Source organism: Rhinatrema bivittatum, chromosome 2, assembly GCF_901001135.1.
Source record: "Rhinatrema bivittatum chromosome 2, aRhiBiv1.1, whole genome shotgun sequence".
NCBI classification, from domain to species: Eukaryota; Metazoa; Chordata; class Amphibia; order Gymnophiona; family Rhinatrematidae; genus Rhinatrema; species Rhinatrema bivittatum.
In genome coordinates, this window is record NC_042616.1 from 698,756,767 (window position 1) to 698,780,720 (window position 23,954).

General features: G+C 46.4%; 1 protein-coding gene across 2 annotated transcripts in view; it reads left to right on the forward strand.

Moving 5' to 3' along the window:
• Positions 1 to 235: 235 nt before the first annotated feature.
• Positions 236 to 23,954, forward strand: part of NECAB1 (N-terminal EF-hand calcium binding protein 1) — a 555,658-nt gene continuing 531,939 nt past the window's right edge. For both annotated transcript variants that reach the window (XM_029591633.1, XM_029591634.1), the window contains exon 1: positions 236 to 499. In XM_029591633.1, the coding sequence (XP_029447493.1) occupies positions 401 to 499 (99 nt within the window). In that variant the 5' untranslated portion in view covers positions 236 to 400. The remainder of the gene's footprint in view (positions 500 to 23,954) is intronic.

Here is a 23,954-nt window from a genome sequence, read left to right on the forward strand (position 1 = left end):
AAAGATTTTTAAAGATACAGTATTTTTTTTTAACTTGCAGTATTATAATTGCTCTAACATGAAGGGATAGGGATGGAGATTAATGAAGATGGAAGGTAGATGTGAATACAGGTGAACAGGATTATCATGTTTGGGAGTCATTTGATGAAACTGACATAAGCTCTAGTATTATTATCAGAAGCAAGCAGAGAGAAACTCGACGTGAGCCACCTGCAGGCAAAGGAACATTCTTACAACCATCGTTTCAGCACAACACGAAGTCATCCAGTGTAGCACATTCCAATCTCAGCATTCATCAGCCAACAATAAGACTCAGAGCAGTGTCTTGTGCTTCCCTGGCAGCAGAATCTACTTGTCACAAAAATAAAACAAACTTCTGTGGCTTCCCTCTTCTTATAGCATGGATTGCCAAGAAATGTCATCTTCTTCCCAAACCAATTTGTCTGAGGAATTCAGCTCTGCCTTGCACATGACCAAGGGGATGTCTATCTTCCTCGATGTAAGTAAGGGACTTTTGAGAGTTATCTGCTTCTGCTAATCATCTTTTATTTATTATTATGTTTGTTTTAATCCTCATCTGAAATGGCAGCCTACATTGCATTTAATTCATTTACAACATAGTTTAATTGTTTGAGTCACAAAATGCTACATCATTTCATTTGAGAAATTAAAAAACATTAGTGTACCAGGATTACAACAACTTTACAAAAAATATGGTTTTATTTGACACATAAAATGCAAAATCACAACGTTGTCATAATGTATTGTTTTTTTTTATCCATTGTTGATTTCAAAATTAAATAATTCCCACAGTAACTAATCCAAGGCAGGTTTATGTATTTGCTCTTCTAGCTACACATTATTAGTTCTTTAGCTGAGTATTCATCAGAGATATAGCATGAAAATTGTCTTAAGCACAGCTTTGCTCATAATGCCAACATTGACTTGTTAGGGCTATAAAGAATATGTGACAAATCTGTAGAAGAAAAACCTGATTCTAATGAATGTGATTTGAAATATTTTTCTCAGAAAGATCCTATCAATAAGAGAAATAAGAACATATTGGCTCTCTAAATTAATTAGAGCTGGTCATGTCTTACTTGTTTATTACCAGCATGTACCACAACATAATAATAATGATTTAATTTAGAAGGCAAAATGCTCCCAGTTTGACAAGTGCTTAACATTTTACTTCCTTCATTGAGGATGTACAGTTTGATGGCGAGCTTGATAATATTCCAAACTTTCTTTTGAAACTGTAGTTTGAATGCCCAACAAAATGTGATACAGAGTCAAAGAAACAGGATCCCCAAGTCACTAAAGGAAATTCTCTTAGATGGGTTAAGGAGTGTAACAAGCTTTGGAACAACAAATTCCTCATACTCGCACTCCACTGCATTGCAAAATGACTAGAAAAAATTGCATTGATATTTTTTCATATTCTGCAGGCTCTGTATGCTCAGAATATTTTTAGAATCTCTTAAAAGTTTTCAAAATGTATTCCGTTACATTTTAATTTTGTGCAAAGAAACTCCACACTATGCAATGTATAATTACATTTATTCTATAGAGAAACCTGAGTGTGGATCAGTGATGCTTAAATATCAGGTATACTGGTATATGAACTGTAGTACAATGGTACAAACAGAAAAGCACATACAGTAGTTCAAAGCCAGTCCAACACAGAAAGGGATTAATGACTCCTCATTCATTAATGTTTTTGCTTAGAAATAGAAAAGCAAAAGGTATTGTATATGGGGTTTTGTTTGATCAGTAAATTATTCACAGTTTTTAACTGCATGCTACCATATTCAATAAAATAAAATAGCAGTTCATGTTTTTAGGATCTAAGATATGCAAAATACAGTTGAGTAAACTGTATCTTGTGAGTGAAGAGAGTCTGTTAACCTCTCCAGCACTATACCAATGAGCCTGTCTTGTCATACTTTCTTGTTGCTTAGCAAATTACATTTGTAGCAGTGGTAGCAGGGAAGTGGTTAAATGTGTGGAAGCAACAAGCAGGTTTTATTTATCCATGAGAATGCAGAAGCAGCGTGACTATTATTTCTTTAGGAAAGCAATAGAAGATGCATATCCATTTAGCCTTGAACTAGGAAATAATCTAATAAATAGCTTCCTGAAACTGGTAGGCTTCTAATCACAGATATGCAAAAAATTATGTATAGGAGTAAATCTTCATGGAGCAGAGTGGAATATCTCCCAGTCCAAACCAAATATCTTTTTAGCAGCATGATAAAAAAATAATCCCACAAAAGAAATATCTCCAGATATTTTGTTATTTATGCAACAGAGGAGATTTGCAGAATTGAAACCTTAGGGGTAGATTTTAAAAGGGTTACACGCATAAGGTACGCGCGTAACCATTTTAAAATGCCCCTGTGCGCGCCGAGCCTATTTTGCATAGATTCGGCGGCGCGCACAAGCCCCGGGACGTGCGTAAGTCCTGGGGCTTCACTAGGGGGGCATGTCGGGGGCATGTCGGGTGGGCGGCATGACGTTCGGGGCGTTCTGGGGGGTGTGTTGGGGGGCATGGTGCCGACCTGGGGGCGTTCCGGGAGCGCAGCCGAGGGGGGTGGGTTAGGTAGGGGAAGGGAGGGGAAGGTGCGAGGGGGGGGTGGAAGGAAAGTTCCCTCCGAGGCTGCTCCAATTTCGGCCTCGGAGGGAACGGGCAGCGCGCACAGGGCTCGGCGCAGGCAAGGTGCACAAATGTGCACCCCCTTGCGCGCGCTGACCCCGGATTTTATAAGATACGCACGAACAAAAGTACACTTGCGTGCTGTTTTTTAAAATGTACCCCAAAGAGAATAACTTTCAAACAACTCTGAGAAGCCCCATTTACACATGGATATGGCCACGCACAGATCTACTACCATACTTTATAACCTGCATGAATCAGGCTCATGTAGATTAAAAAACGTACATATGTCTACCTCCAACATACCTACAATGCAGAGAGAGTGCATTCTTTTCCTAACTATTTTGTAAACAAATAGGCATTTATTTTATACACAAAAACAATTAGAAGTTTCTTACATAAAACTCTGCTTTATACATGGAAGTTGGTATATTTTAAAACATGCATTGCTAAGTGAAATCACCAGTTTGCCAATATCTCCACCAATTCACCCATTCCTTCTCCAGGTCATCAAGACCCTCTTAGTTCTTCACCCTGAACTCACCCCAGTTCACCCAGATCTCCCTCCCAACCAACAGCAGACAATAGATGAGTTTGATATCAATTGCACTAGATATTTGGCAGGTGTAAATTTGTGCAAATAAGTTTCCTAACATATTCACATAAATCTCTTATAAAAAAGCAACTTTTGCATGTTCCTCTTGGCCCCGTCCAGGAATGCCTCTGTACTACCCCTTTTATTTTAATAGGTAAATGTGTGCATGAAACAAAAAATACTGGCATACCTTTGTTGTTTCTAAAATAGCATGTACACAAAAGCAGGGAACTTACATGCATTTATGTTAATCTTATGGGTGTACCTCCTTTGAAAATTCACTCCATAGAGAACAATATACTATTTATTTATTTATATTGTTTTATATACTGATACTCTGATAACAATCATAACGGTTGACAGCATAAATATAAATAAAATAAATAATAAAATATAAATAAACTTTTAATGGAGGTTATGATGTTTGACATTTGGCTGCCGATTTGACAAAATGATTGTAGATGCAGATTGGGAACCCGATGGCCCTACATGCAGGGTGGATAATCTGATGGCCCTGCATGCAGCTTGGGGAAACAGATGGCTCCGCATTCAGTGTGGGGAAGCCGATCGACCTATGCCCCATCTGCTGTAGTTCTGGTGGCTGTGTTATTTTACAGGAGGATGTGAGTGGTGCTTAATAGTTGGTGAGGATAGGTAGTCTGTCCTGTGGTACAGTGTCCGGGCGCCACTTGCATGCAACCATGTACTGGGGGTAATGCAGACCATTGGACACCTCTCCTTTTCATGGGTAGAATCTGGACATCAAACCCTCCCAGCATGTTCACAAGCAATGCCAGTCCCGTGATCCCTTTACAGACGGTCCTGCACAGTGCAGGATGCATCCCCTCTGCATATTTCTCCCAGGTGCCTGGGCAGTTGACTCCTTAAGTCAGCACAAAACATTTTGCCCCAGAGCTGTTCCCAACCTGTGTTTGAGCACCCACAATATTGTCTGTAAAACTCCTCTGAATAGGTAGATGAAAGCTCCAAGCTTCTGGCTTGCAGTGGAAAGTCAGATGGTAGTACTTCTAGAGTTCTTTTCTATCCCCGCAGTCCGTCAGCCAACAAATGGACCTCAGGGGGCCCTGAGAGCAACTGCCATTTAGGACAGGCATACTTCCTGCCTTTCGTTTTTCCCTAGGTACAAAAGAGATGAGCAGTGACTGGGAAATGAACAGAGACAGAATGGAGCAATGAGGAGGGAGAGAGATGAGGCTGAGAGAAAGGCTGGGAAAGCAGGAGAGAGAACTCGAGCTGGGAAATGGGAATAAATGTAAAAGGAAGGTCTGGAAGAGGAAGTGAAGGCATTCTGGCTAGGAGAGGAGGAGAGAAACTGGGGGAAGGAACACTGAAGGTGAAGGTGTGTGAGAGAAGTTGACAGACTCTGTGGATGAGACTGACTGGGAAAGCGGACTTTGGCTGTGAGAACGAAGAAGCCTGTAGAAACAGAGTGAGGATGTGACCTGCAACAAGCTAAGAAGCTGGCTTAGGTGTGGGTATGTGATATGCCACCCAGTATTTGCTTCCATTGAGTGGGGGATTGTGGGGTACCATTCCCCCTTGTGCATAAAAATAATGATAATAATATTAAAATTGTTCTTCAAAATCTTGCATGAGCCATCCATTATGTCTGGGGATTTCTAACTGAAGGGAGGTAGCAACCCATGCAGCTGTGGCCATGGTTCTGGGGAGATGCTGACCTAGGCGTCATAGTGGATAACACATTGAAATTGTCAGTTCAGTGTGCTGCAGCAGTCAAAAAAGCAAACAGAATGTTGGGAATTATTAGAAAGGAAACATAAGAACATAAGAAAATGCCATACTGGGTCAGACCAAGGGTCCATCAAGCCCAGCATCCTGTTCCAACAGTGGCCAATCCAGGCCATAAGAACCTGGCAAGTACCCAAAAACTAAGTCTATTCCATGTTACCATTGCTAATGGCAGTGGTTATTCTCTAAGTGAACTTAATAGCAGGTAATGGACTTCACCTCCAAGAACGTATCCAATCCTTTTTTAAACACAGATATACTAACTGCACTAACCACATCCTCTGGCAACAAATTCCAGAGTTTAATTGTGCGTTGAGTAAAAAAGAACTTTCTCCGATTAATTTTAAATGTGCCCCATGCTAACTTCATGGAGTGCCCCCTAGTGCCCCCTAGTCTTTCTACTATCCGAAAGAGTCGCTTGCAGTCCACAGCTAGAAAAGACTACAGTTCACTGTGCCTCAGATAGGAGCAGCGGCCGCCCCAAAGCGCATGCGTAGCATTAGTAGGCACCCGCCAGACCGGAAGGGGCCGTTAGATTCCAGGAGGTTCTCACCGGCAGGCGGCTTGTGACGTTTCTCTGCTGGTGCTCATGCGCGCAGCAACAAGAACGGAAAATGTCATAATGCCTCTGAATCGCTTCTGAGACCGCACTTTGAATACTGTGTACAATTTTGGTCGCCGCAGCTCAAAAAAGATATAGTTGTGATGGTGAAGGTACAGAGAAGGGCGACCAAAATGATAAAGGGGATGGAACAGCTCCCCTATGAGGAAAGACTAACTCCATCACTGCTCTCTACATTAATGGTGGGGGTGGAAGGGAAATAGAACCAAGAGCTAAGAGAAACAGATAAGTATGAGAGAAGAGGTGTGTGAGGCTTGCTGGGCAGACTGGATGGGCCGTTTGGTCTTCTTCTGCCGTCATTTCTATGTTTCTATGTTTCTATATATATGACTTTTCAGCTTGGAGAAGAGACGACTGAGGGGGGATATGATAGAGGTGTTTAAAATCATGAGAGGTCTAGAACAGGTAAATGTGAATTGGTTATTTACTCTTTCGGATAATAAAAGGACTAGGGGACACTCCATGAAGTTAGCATGTGTCACATTTAAAACTAATCGTAGAAAGTTCTTTTTCACTCAATACACAATTAAACTCTGGAATTTGTTGCCAGAGGATGTGGTTAGTGCAGTTAGTGTAGCTGTGTTTATAAAAGGATTGGATAAGTTCTTGGAGGAGAAGTCCATTACCTGCTATTAATTAAGTTGAATTAGAAAATAGCCGCTGCTATTACTAGCAACAGTAACATGGGATAGATTTAGTTTTTGGGTATTTGCCAGGTTCTTAGGTCTGGATTGGCCACTGTTGGAAACAGGATGCTGGGCTTGATGGACCCTTGGTCTGACCCAGTATGGCACAGTCTTGTGTTCTTATAAAAACACAGAAAATTACCAAACCATATAAGTATTACAATTAAAATATCATTACCTAAAATATAAAAAAAATACAAATAATTCAATTAAAAAAATACAAATATACAATCAAAAATTATTAGAAGAAACATCAATGCAAAAGCCTTATCTTCTTCAAAAACAGCTTAAATAAAAATCAGATTCCTTTACTAAAGTGTTTTAACATCAGTTGTTAACATATGTCAGTTAACTCTACTTATGGCCCACGCTACTGAAATGCAAATGATTTTGTGATGTTTTACTAACATTAAAAGTTATTGCATTAACACAAACATTTTCACTAAATCTTAACTTCACCTCCTCAAGATATAGTTAAGATTTTTGTGTTAATGGGTTTGTGTACATGTGTACACTTTTTAAGGCATATTACATTTCTTCCGTATCAGTATTTGCTTTGCTTCATCCGTTGTACATGAAAAGCAAATCAAAAGTATTAACTTATTGCCACAATAGTCAACACTTATCTTGAAAATAAATTGATGGACAAATAGATATAGAATGTATAGATGTATCTATGTACTAGATCTCTTTATAGAAGATACCAATACTTTTAAAGCTTTAGTTAAAACTCTTAATAAATTGATTTAAAGTAGAATGAATTATTTATGTATATACAATTTATTTTGACACTTTTATTAGTATTAAATGAATATATGAAAAACTGATGAGGTATGATTTACTTGTTAGACAACCTACAAATATTATCAAATACCAGTCTAATTTATTTTCTTTGTATGTTTATATTGATGGATGAAAGAATATACAAATGCTTAATCAATGTATTAAATTCATATTCTTCACATTATATAAAATAAACATAAAATCAAGTTATGTAGGTAAGTAACAAACATTGGGGCTCATGTACTAACCCATACATCTACCAACCAGACCGACTAGAACAGCATACAAAAACACTCTCCTAACACCATACATCAAAACCTCTCTAAGCAAACGAGCCATGTCTGCAGCAGGCCCAACACAATGGAACTCTCTTCCGCCAGAACTCTGGTCAGAACAATGCCTTTAATCACCTTTAAAAAGAGACTAAAAACCTGGCTATTTGAGCAAGCGTTCCAATTATGATAAGAATTTACCTCAACACCACCACACTAGCCAACAGGCTAAATTAAGACTTTCCAATCATGCCACCCGTACAAATTAGTAACCCTTCTCTACAGCAGCTTACTCCAAAGATTTCCTAAGTTCAGCACATACATAGATCATCAACAAGACTAAACATGGTTCACTAACATGTCCTTTTCCTTATCTCTTATAATATAATATATGCGACTAATAATACAAGAATGCGTTTTTCCCCTTTTATTACGTTCCAAGTTTTCTTCCCCTTGTACTTTTATGTTCCAAGTTTTTTCCCCTTGTACTCTGTTCCAAGTTTTATTCCCTGTTATATGTAATGGCATTCTCACATGCCTGTTCCTCAGTTACAATGTAAACCGAGATGATATGTAAACTTTTACATGAACCCCGGTATATAAAAAATGTTAAATAAATAAATAAATGGAACTTGGGATTGTCAGCTGACCAATTGGCAACTCTAGCAGAACTTCTCATGTAGCTGAAAATGCTAACTACATCTCAGTAAAAATCGCCCTATGATGACATCTTTGCAATCCAGTTTTGTTTTTTTTAATTTCTGCGTTGAGCCAGTATGCATGATAGTGCATCACAGCAGCTCATTAATACAGAGTAAACTTTCATTTGTAGCAGAACGCACAAAAGTTTACTACCTATAAAGGGGAAATTTGTGAAACTTTTTTTAAATGAGCAATGCATGTAATAAGATGCACAAAACCCTAAAACACAGCATTTTTGTTTGTTTCCAGCCATTTTCTGTGTTGTAGCATTCATAGGCCAGGTCCTGCAAAAGTTTGCTATGGATAGAAATGAGCTCCAGAGCAAATTTTCAGAAAGAAACTTTGCTACAGGGCCCAGCTAAAATTGCTAATTACATAGACAATTACATAGACAAACTTTACCTACTGTGTGACAGGGGCTGACCAATGGCACCGGTAGCCCCTGTGACATAGTAAGGGCAAAGGTTATTGGTGCCATTTTGAATACCGGCAGCCAACAGCCCGAGTGCAGGAGATCGCTCCAGGACCCCCACTGGACCACCAGGGACTTTTGGCAAGTCTTGGGGGGGTCAGGAGGGTGGGGGTTTATTCGTTAGTGGTACGTTGTATTCGTGGGGGTTCGCCATATGTTTTGTGACCCCCACGATTACAATGAATATGGCATATACGTTGCGGATTGCCAATATGTTGCAAATGAATGCACATCCCTAGTATCATATCTCCCCTAAGGCATCTTGTCCAGGGTATACATATTTAGATTCTTTAGCCTCTTCTCATAAGTCTTCCAATATACACCCCCACACAATTTTGGTTGCTTTTCTCTGGACTGCTTCCATCCTGTCTCTGTCCCTTTTGAGATATGGTCTCCAGAACTGAATTCAGTACTCGAGGTGCGGCTTCACCAAGGACCTGAACAAGGGCATTATTACCTCCTTTTTCTTACTGAATATTCCTCTCAATGTAGCCCAGCATTCTTCTGGCTTTAGCTATTGCTATGTCACATAGCTTTGCTGCCTTCAGATTCCTAGATACTATTACCCCGAGGTCCTTCTCCTGGTCAATGCATATTAGTCTTTTGCTCTCAATTGCATATAGCTCTTTTGATCTATTTGTTGCAGTCTGTGAAGCTGCAGACCAGGTGTGAACCCTTGGGCCGAACTACCCCAAGATAGGGCAGGTTGGGAGGCGGAGCCACAGGCAGAGATCTTCACCCGGGAACCAGGAACCCCCCAGGAGGAGCCCGTAGGGTCCTAGAACCTTGGGACTTAGGAGCACAGTGTAAGTCTCTATAGTAGAAGAAGGCCTGGGCAGAGAGAAGGGTAAGGAAGTCCGGTAGACCGTGGCCTAGTTGGGTCCAGCGGTGCGGGAGCAGATGGTGAGCAGATACAGAGTCTCTAGCGTGCCGAGCACTGAAGCACGCTGAAGCAATTCGTGAGCAGGAACGGAGTCTGTAGCGTGCTGAGAATTGAAGCAAGCTGTGAGCAGGAACGGAGTCTGTAGCGTGCTGAGAACTGAAGCAAGCTGTGATCAGGAACGGAGTCTGTAGCATGCTGAGAACTGAAGCAAGCTGTGAGCAGGAACGGAGTCTGTAGCGTGCTGAGAACTGGAACAGACTGTGAGCAGGAACGGAGTCTGTAGCGTGCTGAGAACTGAAGCAAGCTGTGAGCAGGAACGGAGTCTGTAGCGTGCTGAGAACTGGAAGAGACTGTGAGCAGGAACGGAGTCTGTAGCGTGCTGAGAACTGAAGCAAGCTGTGAGCAGGAATGGGTTGGAACTCAAGTCAGGCCGGCAGCCGGCTGGAGCGGAATCAGGCACGAGCAAGGTCGGTGGCCGGCGGCGAGCAGAAGCGGAGTCCAGAACAGGCTGAAGTCAAAACAGGAACGTGGAACAAGTTAAGCGCAACTTAGAACTACTATCTAGTAGCGACCCTCGTTGCAAGGCAATGAGATGGTAACCGAACGCCGGTTAAATCGGGCTTGGGGCGTGGCGTCGTTAAGCCGGGCGTGGCCAGACTTCCTGCAGCTGTGCATCCATAGTGCTCGTCCTCACGCGCGCGCGTGGCGGCCGGGAGGTGAGCCGGTAATGGCGGACGCCCTGAAGGGTCGGCAGAGCCGCGGGAGCGGCGTTTCCAGCACTGTAGGTAAGCGCCGTGCAGAGCGGGTACAGGGGAAGCGGTGGAGACCGCAACACTATTGCACCTCAGATTCATGACTCTACACTTCTTGGCAGTGAAACCCAGCTGACAAATCTTTGACCACTCTTCAAGGTTTCTTAAATCATTTTTCATTCTCTGTATTCCTTCAGGTATATCCACTCTGTTGCAGATCTTGATATCATCCACAAAAAGACAAACTTTACCTTCTATCCCCTCTACAATGTCACTCACAAAGATAATGAACAGAATTGGTCTCAATATTGATCCTTGAGGCACTCCACTTAATACTGTTCTCTCTTTAGAGTATGTTCCATTTACCATTACATGCTTTCTCGTATCAGTCAATCAGTTTGTAATCCATTCCAGCAACTTGGGGCTTACTCCCAAGCTTCTCATTTTATTCATGTGCCTCTTATGCAGGACCATATCAAAAGCTTTGCTGAAATCCAAGTAAATACATCAAGTGCTTTCCCTGATCAAATTCTCTAGTCTCCGAATCAAAAATATCAATCAGATTTGCCTGACAGGACCTTCCCCTGGTAAATCCATGCTGCCTCAGGTCCAGCAATTCGCTGATTTGTGAATAGTTCACTATCCTTTCTTTTAGCAAACTCTCCATTAATTTTCCCACCATCGAGGTGAGGCTAACTGGCCTGTAATTTCCAGCCTTCTCTCTGTTAAAACTCTTATGAAGTGCGATCAAAACCTCTCTTCTCCAATCTTGTGGCACCACTCCCATTTCCAGGGATCTATTGAACAGGTCTTTCAGCAGACCCACCAGCACATGTCTGAGTTCCCTTAGTATCATGGGATGAACATCATCCAGCCCTATGAACTTGTGGGAGCACTAGGTCTAGTATCATTCCCTCTCTTGTGGGTTCCATGATCATTTGTTTGAGTAGAGCCTCTTGAAGGGCATCCACTATGTTGTGTTTTCGACAATGAGTTGTGGACCCCTGGTCACTACAGGAGATGACTCCTCCCACAGGGCTCCGCCCTGTGGGGACTTATAGTGATAGGCTGGTTCTTAGCAGTAATACACACAGCGGGGTGATAGACTTTATTATACAGCAATGTAGTTGGTGGCCTGGGGAATGGGCTGTGAACCCAGCCAGAGGAGAAGATGGCATAGTCCAGTCTGTACACTGCAGTGCAGATAAAGAGTTTCACCAGGTCTTGAAAGGATGATGGGTCTGGTAGTAGTCCACAGAGCGGGGTAGGCCGAGAACCCAGGTATAGATGATATGCCAGATAGGGTAGATCCGGTAGTGGTCCATGATGCGGGGTAGGTCGAGAATCTACAATAGCAGAGGTGAGACAAGGCTGAGATCAGCAGGGAGATTCCTTGCTAACTCGTAGTTGGAATGGAGAACGGAGGCTAAATACCCAGAGGTGGTGACGTCAAGCGGTGGGGACGCCCCCGAAGTTTCCACCATGACGTATTCAAAAGGAGGGCCAATGCACGCGCGTATGCCCTAGGTGATTTCAGAGGGAAAATGGTGAACGCAATCGTCCATGCCAGACCAGGGACGCCGGAGAGGTCGGCGAGGAGATATGGAGGCAGCCATCTTGCCCAATGGAGCAGAGAAAGAGGAAAGAGAGGTGAGGCAGAGAGGGCACAAATACATACGATATCAATCACACTATATAAGCCCAAGACCACTCCAGAACCTCCAAATCGTGAAACACACATCAAAACACAAAAAGGTAACTGGTATTCATTTTATCACCAATATAAATACAGAACCTTATGGACAGTTAATAACCCATATTTTTTGTATATATATATATATGTAGGACCTCTAAACTAGATGAGTCTGTCAGGCATACAGACTCATATTTGAGTGTATTGGTCCAAATTGATTTATTAATCAAAAAGTCAATTTTTGGATTTTTTTGTTTTTTAATTTTTTAGACCCAAACCGATAATTGTCAATAAAATGTACAAAATAGTGTCTCCCTATACTGAACGAAACTGAACGAAACCGGAAGCAATGAGCGCGAAACACTCTGCGATAATTTTGTAACTCAAAAAATAGTAGACTCCTTGTATTTGAAACTGATGTGTCAAGAAATACTCATCTGTTGTAAATGTCCCGACAAGATCGTGTTTTGGACCACCCGGGTCCTGCTTCAGGGGCAATGGCAATTTAAAAAATTGCAGCCGAGAACGCTGACCGCCGGCTAAAGGAATTGCAATCAAATGGAACCGTAAAAGTATTGGTTTGGAAACCCTTTTTTCTGGATGTGCCGTTGCCCCTGAAGCAGGACCCAGGTTGTCCGAAACACGATCGTGTCGGGACATTTACAACAGATGAGTATTTATTGACACATCAGTTTCAAATACAAGGAGTCTACTATTTTTTGAGTTACAAAATTATCGCAGAGTGTTTCACGCTCATTGCTTCCGGTTTCATTCAGTTTCGTTCAGAGAGGGCACAGCCATCTGTGACTGATGGACACAACAGTACCTCCCTTCTTAGAGTCCCTCCCAGGCCCCTTCCAGGGGGTTTGGGTTTCCAAGGATGCGAGTGATGGAAGCGTTGGATCATGTCTTTGACAAGAATATTTTGGCGGGCTCCCAAGAGTTCTTCAGTCCATATCCTTTCCAGGAAATAATATACTCCCATCATTTACCTCTTTTTCGGACATCCAGGATGTCATTGTCTGTATATACGATAACCTCCTCAGCATCAAGTAGAATGGGTTCCGGAGTCTTGTTGGAGAACTCGGAAAGGATGAGTGGTTTTAGTAGTGCAACATGAAAGGCATTGTGAATCTTCATGGATGGAGGTAGTTTTAAAGTGTACGACAGATTCCCAAGATGTCAGAGGATGGAGAAGGATCCAACGTATCATGGTGCAAAGTGTGCAGAAGGTAGTTTAAGGCGAAGGAACTTCATACTGAGCCATACTTTGTCTCCTGGTTGGAACTAGGTGCCTTCCTGTGATGAGCGTCATAAGACTTCTTGGCCCTTTGGCCCGCCTTGAGAATCAGATCCTTGGTTTGTCTCCATAGTTGTTGTAATTCAGTTGCACTGGGGAAGTCATGGACAGTGGCAGAGGCAATGGAGGTAATGGTTGACAACCATATACCACTTGAAATGGGGTTGACACCATAGCAGAAGCAAGATGCGAGTTTAGAGCGAACTCAGCCCATGGAAGTAGTTCAGCCCAGTCACTTTGTCTAGAGTTCACATATGAGCACAAGAATTGTTTGAGCGTCCTATTCATTCTCTCTGTTTGTCCGTTGGATTGCAGGTGATAGGCCAAGGTTAGGTCCAATGAAATGTCGAACTTCCGACACAATGCTCTCAAAATGTTTGCAGTAAACTGAACGACTCTGTCCAACAAAATGTGTTTGGGCATGCCATGGAGGTGGAAGATGTGTTTCACAAACAACTTGGCTAGTTCAACAGCGGATGGTAGGCCTGGCAGTGCCACAAAATGTGCCATTTTCGAGAAGAAATCAACAGTCACCCATATTGTGTTGTTCCCACTGGAAGGAGGTAAGTCTACCATGAAGTCAGTTGCAATGTGTGTCCATGGTTCCTCTGGTACAGGCAGAGGTTGAAGGAGACCCCGGGGACATCCGGCAGGGGGATTCTGTCTTGCGCAGGTGGCACGAGAGGCCACGTAGGCTTGAACATCAGTTTTCATAGTAGACCACCAATAAAAACATTGGAGCATATCTAGAGTGTGGCTCTGACCGGGATGACCGGCCAGACGGGAGTTGTGTGCCCATTGCAACAGCTTCTTCCTCATTCCTCGAGGCACCACTGTTTTCCCAGCAGGGACTGGTGGCGAATACCACTTTCTCTGGACTGATGATGTGGCAAGGTATGTCAGGTACAATCTCAGGAGAAAAGGAACGTGAAAGGGCGTCTGTCCTGATGTTCTTTTCTGCAGGTCGGTATTTGAGGAGAAAATCAAATCGGTTGAAAAATAGCGACCACCTAGTCTGCCGATGATTAAGGCATTGGGCATGTTGTAGATATTCCAGGTTTTTATGATCAGTATACACCGTTATTTGGTGTTGCGTGCCTTCCAATCAAGGACACCACTCCTCAAAGGACAGTTTAATAGCTAACAATTCTTTATCTCCAATTCCATAATTCTTCTCAACTGGAGAGAAGCGCCGTGAGAAGAATGAGCAGGGATGGAGGACATTGTTATCACTGTAATGGCTCAGTACTGCTCTCACGCCGACGTCGGAAGTGTTGACCTCGACGATGAGTGGGCGATGAGGATCGGGGTGGCGAAGACAAGGCTTCTTTTAGAAGGCCTTTTTGAGAGTTTGAAAGGCTGCTCTGGCTTCTTCGGACCATCGGGATAGATTGGCCCCTTTTTTGGTCATGGCCGTGAGTGGTGCAGTCAAGGTGGAATAATGTTTGATGAATGTATGGTAATAGTCCGTGAAGCAAAGAAAACTGCGTAAGGCTTTTAACCCTGTAGGCTGTGGCCACTCTTGGATGTTTTTCATCTTTTCGGAATCCATCTAAAAGCTATCTTTGGACACAATGTACCCTAGAAAAGGCACAGATTCCTGATGAAAAGCACATTTCTCGGGCATTCGCATAGAGGTGGTTGTCTCGTAGTCTTTGAAGTACCTTTACCACATCTGCCTGATGCATCTGAAGGTCTTGAGAGAAGATCAGGATGTCATCTACCACCACGCACTGGTACAGTAAGTCTCGCAGAATTTCAATCATCATATTCTGAAACACCGCTGGTGCATTGCACAAGCCGAAGGGCATGACTAAGTATTCAAAGTGTCTGTCAAGGGTGTTAAAGGCTGTTTTCCACTCATCCCCATGACGGATTTGGACCAGATTGTAGGCCCCTTTCAAATTCAGCTTAGTAAAGATTTTAGCGCCCTGAAGTCAGTCAAACAATTCGATTATCAGCGGTAGAGGGTAATGATCCTTGATGGTAATTTCATTGAGACCTCTGTAATCAATAGGAGGGTGAAGGGATCCATCCTTCTTTCCAACAAAAACAAACCCCGTGCCTGCCAGGGACTTAGAGGGCCTGATAAAGCCTTTTTGCAAATTTTCTTGGATATAGGCCGACATGGCCTCAGTCTGATAACGAGAGGGGGTAAACCCTTCCTTTGGGCGGTTAAGAGTTAGGCTTGAGATTTATTGCACAATCAAAGATTTTATGTGGAGGTAAAATGTCCGCTGCTTGCTTGGAGAATACGTCCTGAAAAGACGCATATTGCGGCGGTAGGCCAGGTAGCGATGGAGTAGTTGACATACATGGTAAAGGTGTGACTCTTGATAGAAATCGGTCATGGCAGCCAGATCCCCACTGTGAAAGCTCCATAGTTGTCCATTTGAACTAGGGTGTGTGCTCCTGCAGTCAAGGCATACCAAGTACTACGGAGTGAATGGCTTTCTCGAGGACTAGGAAGGAGATGCTCTTGGAGTGTAAGGCCCCAGTGCGAAGGCATATGGGCTGCGTGATCAGGGAGACTTCTCCAGATAGTGATTCACCATGTATAGATGACAGCAGGAGTGGAGTAGCCGTTGGATTAGTGGGAATTTGCAGATGTTCCACTAGCCTTTTTAAGATGAAATTTCCTCCGGCGCCTGAATCTACGAGTGCGAGTGACTGAAACTTGAGACTTCTGGAGATGAAAGAGACAGGGACAAATAATGGAGGAGAGGTATAGTAAGACCTAGGAAGAGTCCTCCAGCGGATCCTAGGTCTGCAAGTTTCCTAGACAGATAGGGCAAGTCTGGACAGCATGACCGGATTGACCGCAGTACATACAGAGACCCATGCATTTGCGAAACCATCTCTCCTTAGAGGTTAAATGGCTGCAACCTAACTGCATGGGTTCATCCTCTTCACTGGGTGCAGCAGGTTGAATAGATGCCATATGCATGGTCCTGGGGCGGTTACCTCCCGAGGTGGGCTTCTTGGGGTTCTTGGTCTCCTGGGTTCGGTCATGTATCCGGCGATGAACTCTACCAGCTAAATCAATGAGAGATTCCAGGGTGTCTGGTAATTCATGAGCCGCTAGTTCATCTTTTATAAAGGAGTTGAGGCCCTCTAGGAATATAGCACGTAGACATCCCAAGTCCCAGTGAAGTTCAGACGATAGTGTTTTAAATTCAGTAACGTAGTCCGGTAAAGGTTTGCTTCCTTGTTGAAGATGTAGAAGAGTAGACCCAGCTATGGTCTGACGAGCAGGGTCATCAAACACAGACTTGAATAGGTTGAGGAAACTAGGCAGGTCATTTAGAACAGGGTTGTTGCATTCCCAGAGAGATGAAGCCCTGGCCAGGGCTCTTCCATCGAGTAGTGATGTAAAAAGATTTGAATATAAGTATAGAGGTTTCTACCACTAGCAGAATTAAAACTATTACCAGGGAATCCTGCTTGGAGGAAAACCCCTTACTTAAATCCTCCCTTTTACCCTTCTTGCCTATAGACAAAAAGTTTATTGTTTAATTTCAGAGATATGTGTTCATATCTACCACAGAACTTTATTCACCAATAATTCATGCAGCACAGCATGCATTTAAAATAAACCAGTCAGTTTGTAATAAAAAATATTTTCTTTATTTCAGATAGAGAAAGGTATCAATAAAAATCTCTAAATGACTAAGAAACATTTTTACATTCAAATCTTAACTTTACCAGAGTATATCCTACAATCTGTTGTAGTCGTGGACCCTTGGGCCGATCGGAGCCAGAGGAAGAGCTGCTGTAGGTGGTTGCAGCAGCGACCCTGACCGGGAGGCGGCAAAGACAGACTGGTGGCTGGCCGAGGGTGGAACTCTGGGAGCCCTATGCGACCAAGAGCTCTGGCGAGGAAGGAGGTGATGGTGGTGCTGGCACTGTGTTGAGAGGACCTTCGCCCTGGAAGCCGATCCTCCCCCGAGAGGAGCTCGTAGGAGTTCGGCCGCTGGGACTTAGGAGGACCCGCGAGGGCCGAGTCTGTTGAAGTCCAAGTGCCGAAGAGTTGTCGCTCGCCAGTCCAGAGTCAGGAACCAATGGATCACCGAAAGCCAGTCCGAGGTCAAGAGCCGAAGAGTCAACGTAAGCCGGTCCGGGGTCAGAAGCCAGAGAGTCGTCGTAAGCCAGTCCAGAGTCGAGAGCCAGGGAACGTCGTAAGCCAATCCGGGATCAGGAAGCACAAAGAACAAGAGAACAAGAGAACGCAGCAACTGGAAGCAGGAAATACCTGGGAACCTCGTTGCAAGGCAATGTCTGGGCTGAGCTGCAGGGTATAAATACCCTGCAGCGTCTGACGTCACTCGGAGGCTTCCCCTGCATTTTCCCGCGCTGGCCCCTTTAAATCTGACTCAGAGACGCGCGCGTGCATCTAGGGGGTGGGGCCAGCCGCCGAGGAACGCCGGCTGCTGCGACGCAGCGAAGAAGGCCTGGCAGGAGCTAGTACAGACCCGGGTGAGGCGGGGGAACGCCGAGCCTGCGGTGGCTGACGTCCCCGGAGGTCTGGGGAGCGCGGACCCGGCGCGGGAGTCCGAAGAAGTGAGTAGCGATTCCGGGGCCGACCCGGAATCGCAACAGTACCCCCCCTCCTACGCCCCCTCCCGGGGGGCCGTGGCTTGTCTGGGTGCGCGGCATGAAACAGGCGAAGAAGGTCTTTATCCAAAATATGGGAAGAGGGCTCCCAGGAATTCTCCTCTGGGCCATAGCCCTCCTAAGACAGGAGGTATTCCCACCGATGACGGCGGAACCGGACGTCCAAGACCTCTCTCACCGTGTACGTGGTCCCAGGGTCTGAAGCGACCTCGGAAGGCTCCGGAGGCAGAGGGTGGAAGCGAGAGAGGACCACCGGTTTGAGGAGAGAAACATGGAAGACGTTGTGTATCCGAAGAGTAGATGGTAGACGTAAGCGGTAGGAGACCGCGCCAACACGCTCGGCTACCCGGAAGGGTCCGATGTAGTGAGGGGCTAGCCTCATGGAAGGGATCCGGAGCTGGATATTTTTTGTACTGAGCCAAACCCTTGATCCGGGCAAGAATACTGGAGCGGGTCGGCGAGACTTGTCCGCGTAAGCCTTAAACCGGGCGGCGGTGCGGTGGAGTTTCTCCTGAGTGGTGCGCCAAAGCTGGTGAATCTGGTTGGCCGTCAGTTGCACCGCTGGCGAAGAGGTAGACACAGGCAACGGTAGTGGAGGCTTGGGAACCTTTCCATAAACCAGCTGGAAGGGAGACTGTAGCGTGGCGGAGTGTCGATGACGATTGTAACAGAACTCGGCCCATGGAAGGAGAGCCACCCAGTTGTCCTGCTGCTCCCTAACAAAGACTCGGAGAAACGCTTTCAGGGTTCGATTCGTGCGTTCCACCTGCCCATTGCCTGGGGGGTGGAATGCCGTGGTCAGGTCTAGTTGGACCCCAAACTTCCTGCAGAGCGCCCGCCAGTATTTTGCCGTGAACTGGGGGCCACGATCCGAGGCAATATGCTGAGGTAAGCCGTGCAGGCGGAAGACATGGTGGACGAAAAGTTCAGCCAACTCTGGGGCCGTGGGTAACTTGGCAAGGGGCACAAAATGGGCCATTTTCGAAAAGCGGTCAATCGTGACCCATACCACCGTTTTCCCTTGAGACGGGGGCAACTCGACGATGAAGTCCGTGGAGATGTGGGTCCATGGCTCCGCGGGTACAGGGAGTGGTTGAAGAAGTCCCCAGGGACGCCCCGGCAGAGGTTTTTGCTGCGCACATGTGGAGCAGGACTGTACGTAGAGGCGAACATCCTCCTTCACCCGTGGCCACCAATAGAACTCCGTCAGTAATTGGAGAGTCCGGGCGACCCCGGGGTGTCCTGCTGTCAATGAATCGTGTGCCCAGGCTAGGACCCGTCTTTGATCACGTACTGGAACTATCGCCCTCCCTGCTGGTGCTACTTCTGTGGCTGCCAGTTGGATTTTAGCCGGATCCAAAATGTATTGAGGAGGGTCGGGGCTGTCCTCAACCTCAGAGACACGTGAGAGGGCATCTGCCCTAGTATTCTTGGCTGCTGGCCGATAACGAAGAATGAAATTAAACCTGCTGAAGAAGAGGGACCAGCGTGCTTGCCGCGGATTGAGCCTCTGTGCATGGGACAAGTATTCAAGGTTCTTGTGGTCCGTATAAACCACAATAGGATGTTGGGCCCCCTCCAGCCACTGACACCATGCTTCAAAGGCCAGCTTGATGGCCAGTAGCTCCTTATCTCCGATGCCGTAGTTCCTTTCGGCAGGCGAAAACGTCCGGGAGAAGTATGAGCATGGCCGGGTTTTCCCGTCCTTGGAGACCTGGGACAGGACGGCTCCCACGGCTACGTTGGAGGCATCCACCTCCACAATGAATGGAAGTAGGGGATTCGGGTGTCGGAGGCAAGTGTCCTGGAGGAAGGCTTCTTTGAGATCCTGGAAGGCCTGTACGGCAGTTGGTGGCCAACTTCGTGCATCTGCACCCTTGCGTGTGAGGGCTGTTAAGGGCGCCACCAAGGAGGAGTAATGTGGGATAAAGTGGCGGTAAAAATTGGCAAAGCCTAAAAACCGCTGGATTGCCTTTACTCCCACAGGTTGGGGCCAGTTCTGGATGGCGGCAACTTTTTCAGGGTCCATGCGGAAGCCGGTAGAGGAGATGATGTATCCCAGAAAGGGCAAAGACTCCTCCTCAAACTGACATTTTTCCAGTTTCGCGTATAGTCGGTTCTCCCTCAGCTTTAGCAAAACCTGTCGCACATGTTGCCGATGTTCCTCAAGATCCCGGGAAAAAATCAAGACATCGTCGAGGTAAACAATGACTGACGTGTACAGGAGGTCACGTAGCACCTCGTTCATTAGATTTTGGAACACCGCTGGAGCGTTGCAGAGACCGAAGGGCATGACGAGGTACTCGTAATGGCCGTCCCTGGTATTAAAGGCGGTCTTCCACTCGTCGCCTGGTCAGATTCGTATGAGGTTGTATGCCCCTCTAAGGTCCAGCTTGGTGAAAATGCGAGCTCCTTGTAGGTGATCCAGGAGCTCCGGAATCAGAGGCAATGGATAGCGGTCTCGTCGGGTAATCTGGTTCAGGCCCCGGTAATCAATACAGGGCCGAAGGGACCCATCCTTTTTGGCCACGAAGAAGAAGCCGGCTCCAGCCGGAGACTTAGACGGTCTGATGAACCCTCGGTCCAGGTTCTCTTTAATGTAGGCGGACATAGCCTTGGTCTCCGGTAAGGACAGAGGATATACTCTCCCACAAGGGGGCGTGGTGTCCGGGAGCAAGTCGATTGCGCAATCGAACGGGCGATGCTCTGGGAGTAACTCTGCCTTCTCTTTAGAAAAGACATCCTGGAAAGCCTGGTACTGGGGTGGAACTGTCAGAGGAGTAGCCAGGAGCGGAAGCATCTGTAGCGGGCGAGCAGGAAGACAATGGCGGGCGCAGCTTGGACCCCACGATGTGATCTGGAGCGAGGACCAGTCGATCACCGGAGAATGTTTTCTTAGCCAGGGCAGTCCGAGGACGAGTGGGTGAATGGACCTCTCGAGGATGAGGAAAGAGATCTCCTCTTTATGAAGAAGACCCACCTGAAGCTGAAGCGGAGTCTTACGAGTAGCTATGTTTCCTGGGAGGGGTATCCCCTGGATGGACGATACTCGCAAGGGTGGTTCCTGAGGCACGACTTTGAGTTGTAGCTGTTGCGCCAGGTCTCGGAGGATAAAATTCCCCCCGGACCCGGAGTCGAGGAGTGCCAGGGTATCGAAACCCCCTCCAGGAAGACAGAGTTTAGCTGGAACAGTACATGGGGAGTCCGGAGAGATACTGCCTAGAGTCAACTCCCCACTTGACTCTAGGTTCTGGCGTTTCCCGGACGCTCTGTGCAGCGGGCTAGGAAATGACCCTTACCACCGCAGTAGAGACATAGTCCCTGTGAGCGTCGACGCCTTCGTTCTTCGGCCGAGAGAGGACCCCGACCCAACTGCATGGGTTCTTCAGACGGAGGAGCAGCTGCCGCGGAAGGTGAAGTTCGAACCCGAGGTGGCGTGGTTCGACGAGCGGACCCTCCCTGGCCGGACCTTCGCTCACGGAAACGGCGCTGGATGTGCCGGTCCACGCGTCCAGCCAGCTCGATGAGTTCCTGTAAATCGTCCGGAAGGTCCCGGGCCGCAAGTTCATCCTGGAGCCTAGGATACAGGCTCTCCAGAAAAATCCCATGCAAACTATCTTCGCACCAGGCCAGCTCGGTGGCCAGGGTCTGGAATTCCATCGCAAATTCCTCCAGGGGGCGATTACCTTGCTTCAACTGGAGAAGCTCTGAAGCGGCGGTGGAGGCCCGGGATGGTTCGTCAAAGATCCTCCGGAATGCTTTGACAAATTGCACGAGATTATTTAAGCGGGAATCCTGGCGCTCCCAAAGGGAGGAAGCCCAAGTCAAAGGTTTCCCATCCAGAAGGGAAATAATGTAGGTCGTTTTTGCCCGGTCCGTGGTGAATTGCGCAGGCAGGAGGTCAAAACGAATGTAACAGTGGTTGAGGAACCCCCGACACGCCTTCGGATTCCCCGAGTACCTAGGGGGTGCTGGCATCTGTACCGGGACAGGGGAACCCGGGTTGACCTGAGACGTGGAGGCTGCGGGGTGAGCTGCGGAGGTCCCATCTACGCGATCCGCCAGGCGTTGTACGGCAGACATCAAGGTATCCAGGCAGGACTGCTGTTGCTGCAACTTCTGGGCTATGCCCGGAATGGCCTTTAGACCGGCTAGGTCCGCCGGGTCCATGGCCTTGCAATCTGTTGTAGTCGTGGACCCTTGGGCCGATCGGAGCCAGAGGAAGAGCTGCTGTAGGTGGTTGCAGCAGCGACCCCGACCGGGAGGCGGCAAAGACAGACTGGTGGCTGGCCGAGGGTGGAACTCTGGGAGCCCTATGCGACCAAGAGCTCTGGCGAGGAAGGAGGTGATGGTGGTGCTGGCACTGTGTTGAGAGGACCTTCGCCCTGGAAGCCGATCCTCCCCCGAGAGGAGCTCGTAGGAGTTCGGCCGCTGGGACTTAGGAGGACCCACGAGGGCCGAGTCTGTTGAAGTCCAAGTGCCGAAGAGTTGTCGCTCGCCAGTCCAGAGTCAGGAACCAATGGATCACCGAAAGCCAGTCCAAGGTCAAGAGCCGAAGAGTCAACGTAAGCCGGTCCGGGGTCAGAAGCCAGAGAGTCGTCGTAAGCCAGTCCAGAGTCGAGAGCCAGGGAACGTCGTAAGCCAATCCGGGATCAGGAAGCACAAAGAACAAGAGAACAAGAGAATGCAGCAACTGGAAGCAGGAAATACCTGGGAACCTCGTTGCAAGGCAATGTCTGGGTTGAGCTGCAGGGTATAAATACCCTGCAGCGTCTGACGTCACTCGGAGGCTTCCCCTGCATTTTCCCACGCTGGCCCCTTTAAATCTGGCTCAGAGACGCGCGCATGCGTCTAGGGGGCGGGGCCAGCCGCCGAGGAACGCCGGCTGCTGCAACGCAGCAAAGAAGGCCTGGCAGGAGCTAGTACAGACCCGGGTGAGGCAGGGGAACGCCGAGCCTGCGGTGGCTGACGTCCCCGGAGGTCTGGGGAGCGCGGACCCGGCGCGGGAGTCTGAAGAAGTGAGTAGCGATTCCGGGGCCGACCCGGAATCGCAACACAATCAATGTGACAACCATTAATAGGGTAACTGAAAATATTAAAATCAGGTAAATATCAATCAATGTCATCTTTTCAATTAATTAATCAATGCATTTCTAATACATCTGCCAATCTAGAAACAATAGCAATTTAAAGGTTCTCATATACTTGAATAAATGATTATATCTTTACCAGATATCTGAAGCAGCCCGCTCTTGTCTCTCTGTAGTCACGTGCAAGGAAAAATCCAAAGTCACACTCCTTTCTTTCTGTGTCTGCTTCTAGTTTTATACCATAAAAATTATTTGATCAAAAGTAACTGTATTATTTCTATCAATACATCTATCTTTTTTAGCCTTTGAAGAACTTCAGTTCTAAAAACCTTGAATAAGGTTCAAACAATATTATCCATATCAGAATATGGAAAATAGGAGTTTTTCTTACCCTGTTTAAAGAAGTGCCCATTTTCGGTCTTTTATTTAATGCCAAGGTGGGCCAGGCAAAAAACACAATCCTTTCTAGTTCTGAGAGAAGAACGTATGCACTCCCCTCCATCCCAGGATTCACGCCTGAGTGACCACATGTTTAAGGATGCCCAAGGCCATAAAATGCAGACTTCTTTCTCACTAGAGATAAGCAATAAGTCGAAAACAACCTTTCTCAAGGTCTGAAAGGGGGAGAAGAGGGGGCTGGAGTTTTTCCAGCACAGGCCTTCGACTAAAGCCATGGCTTTTAGAAGAAGTAAAGGCTTATGGGTATTAATGCTAACATGTCTCTTTATGGCTAATTGATTACTGACTTCACTAAATATAAGTAATTATCAATAAAGCACAAAATATTAAAATATTTTCTGACAGTGATAGGATATAAGTAGTCTTGGAAACAGCAGTGGGAAAGTAATTTGGTTACAATTAGGGTATCACCAGAGAAGTGTGTAGGAGCTGGTAGAGGTACAGTGGTATGAACAGCAACCACTTGTGGAGATGGTTCTTTCTCCGGAGCCATCGGTGTGTTCAGTCGGGCGTTCAACTGGTTGAAGGCGATGGTTAGTGTTTCCAAAGATTTTTCTTGCTCGGAGATCTACTGGGCCAGGCCAGGTATGGCCTGTAAGGCTGAG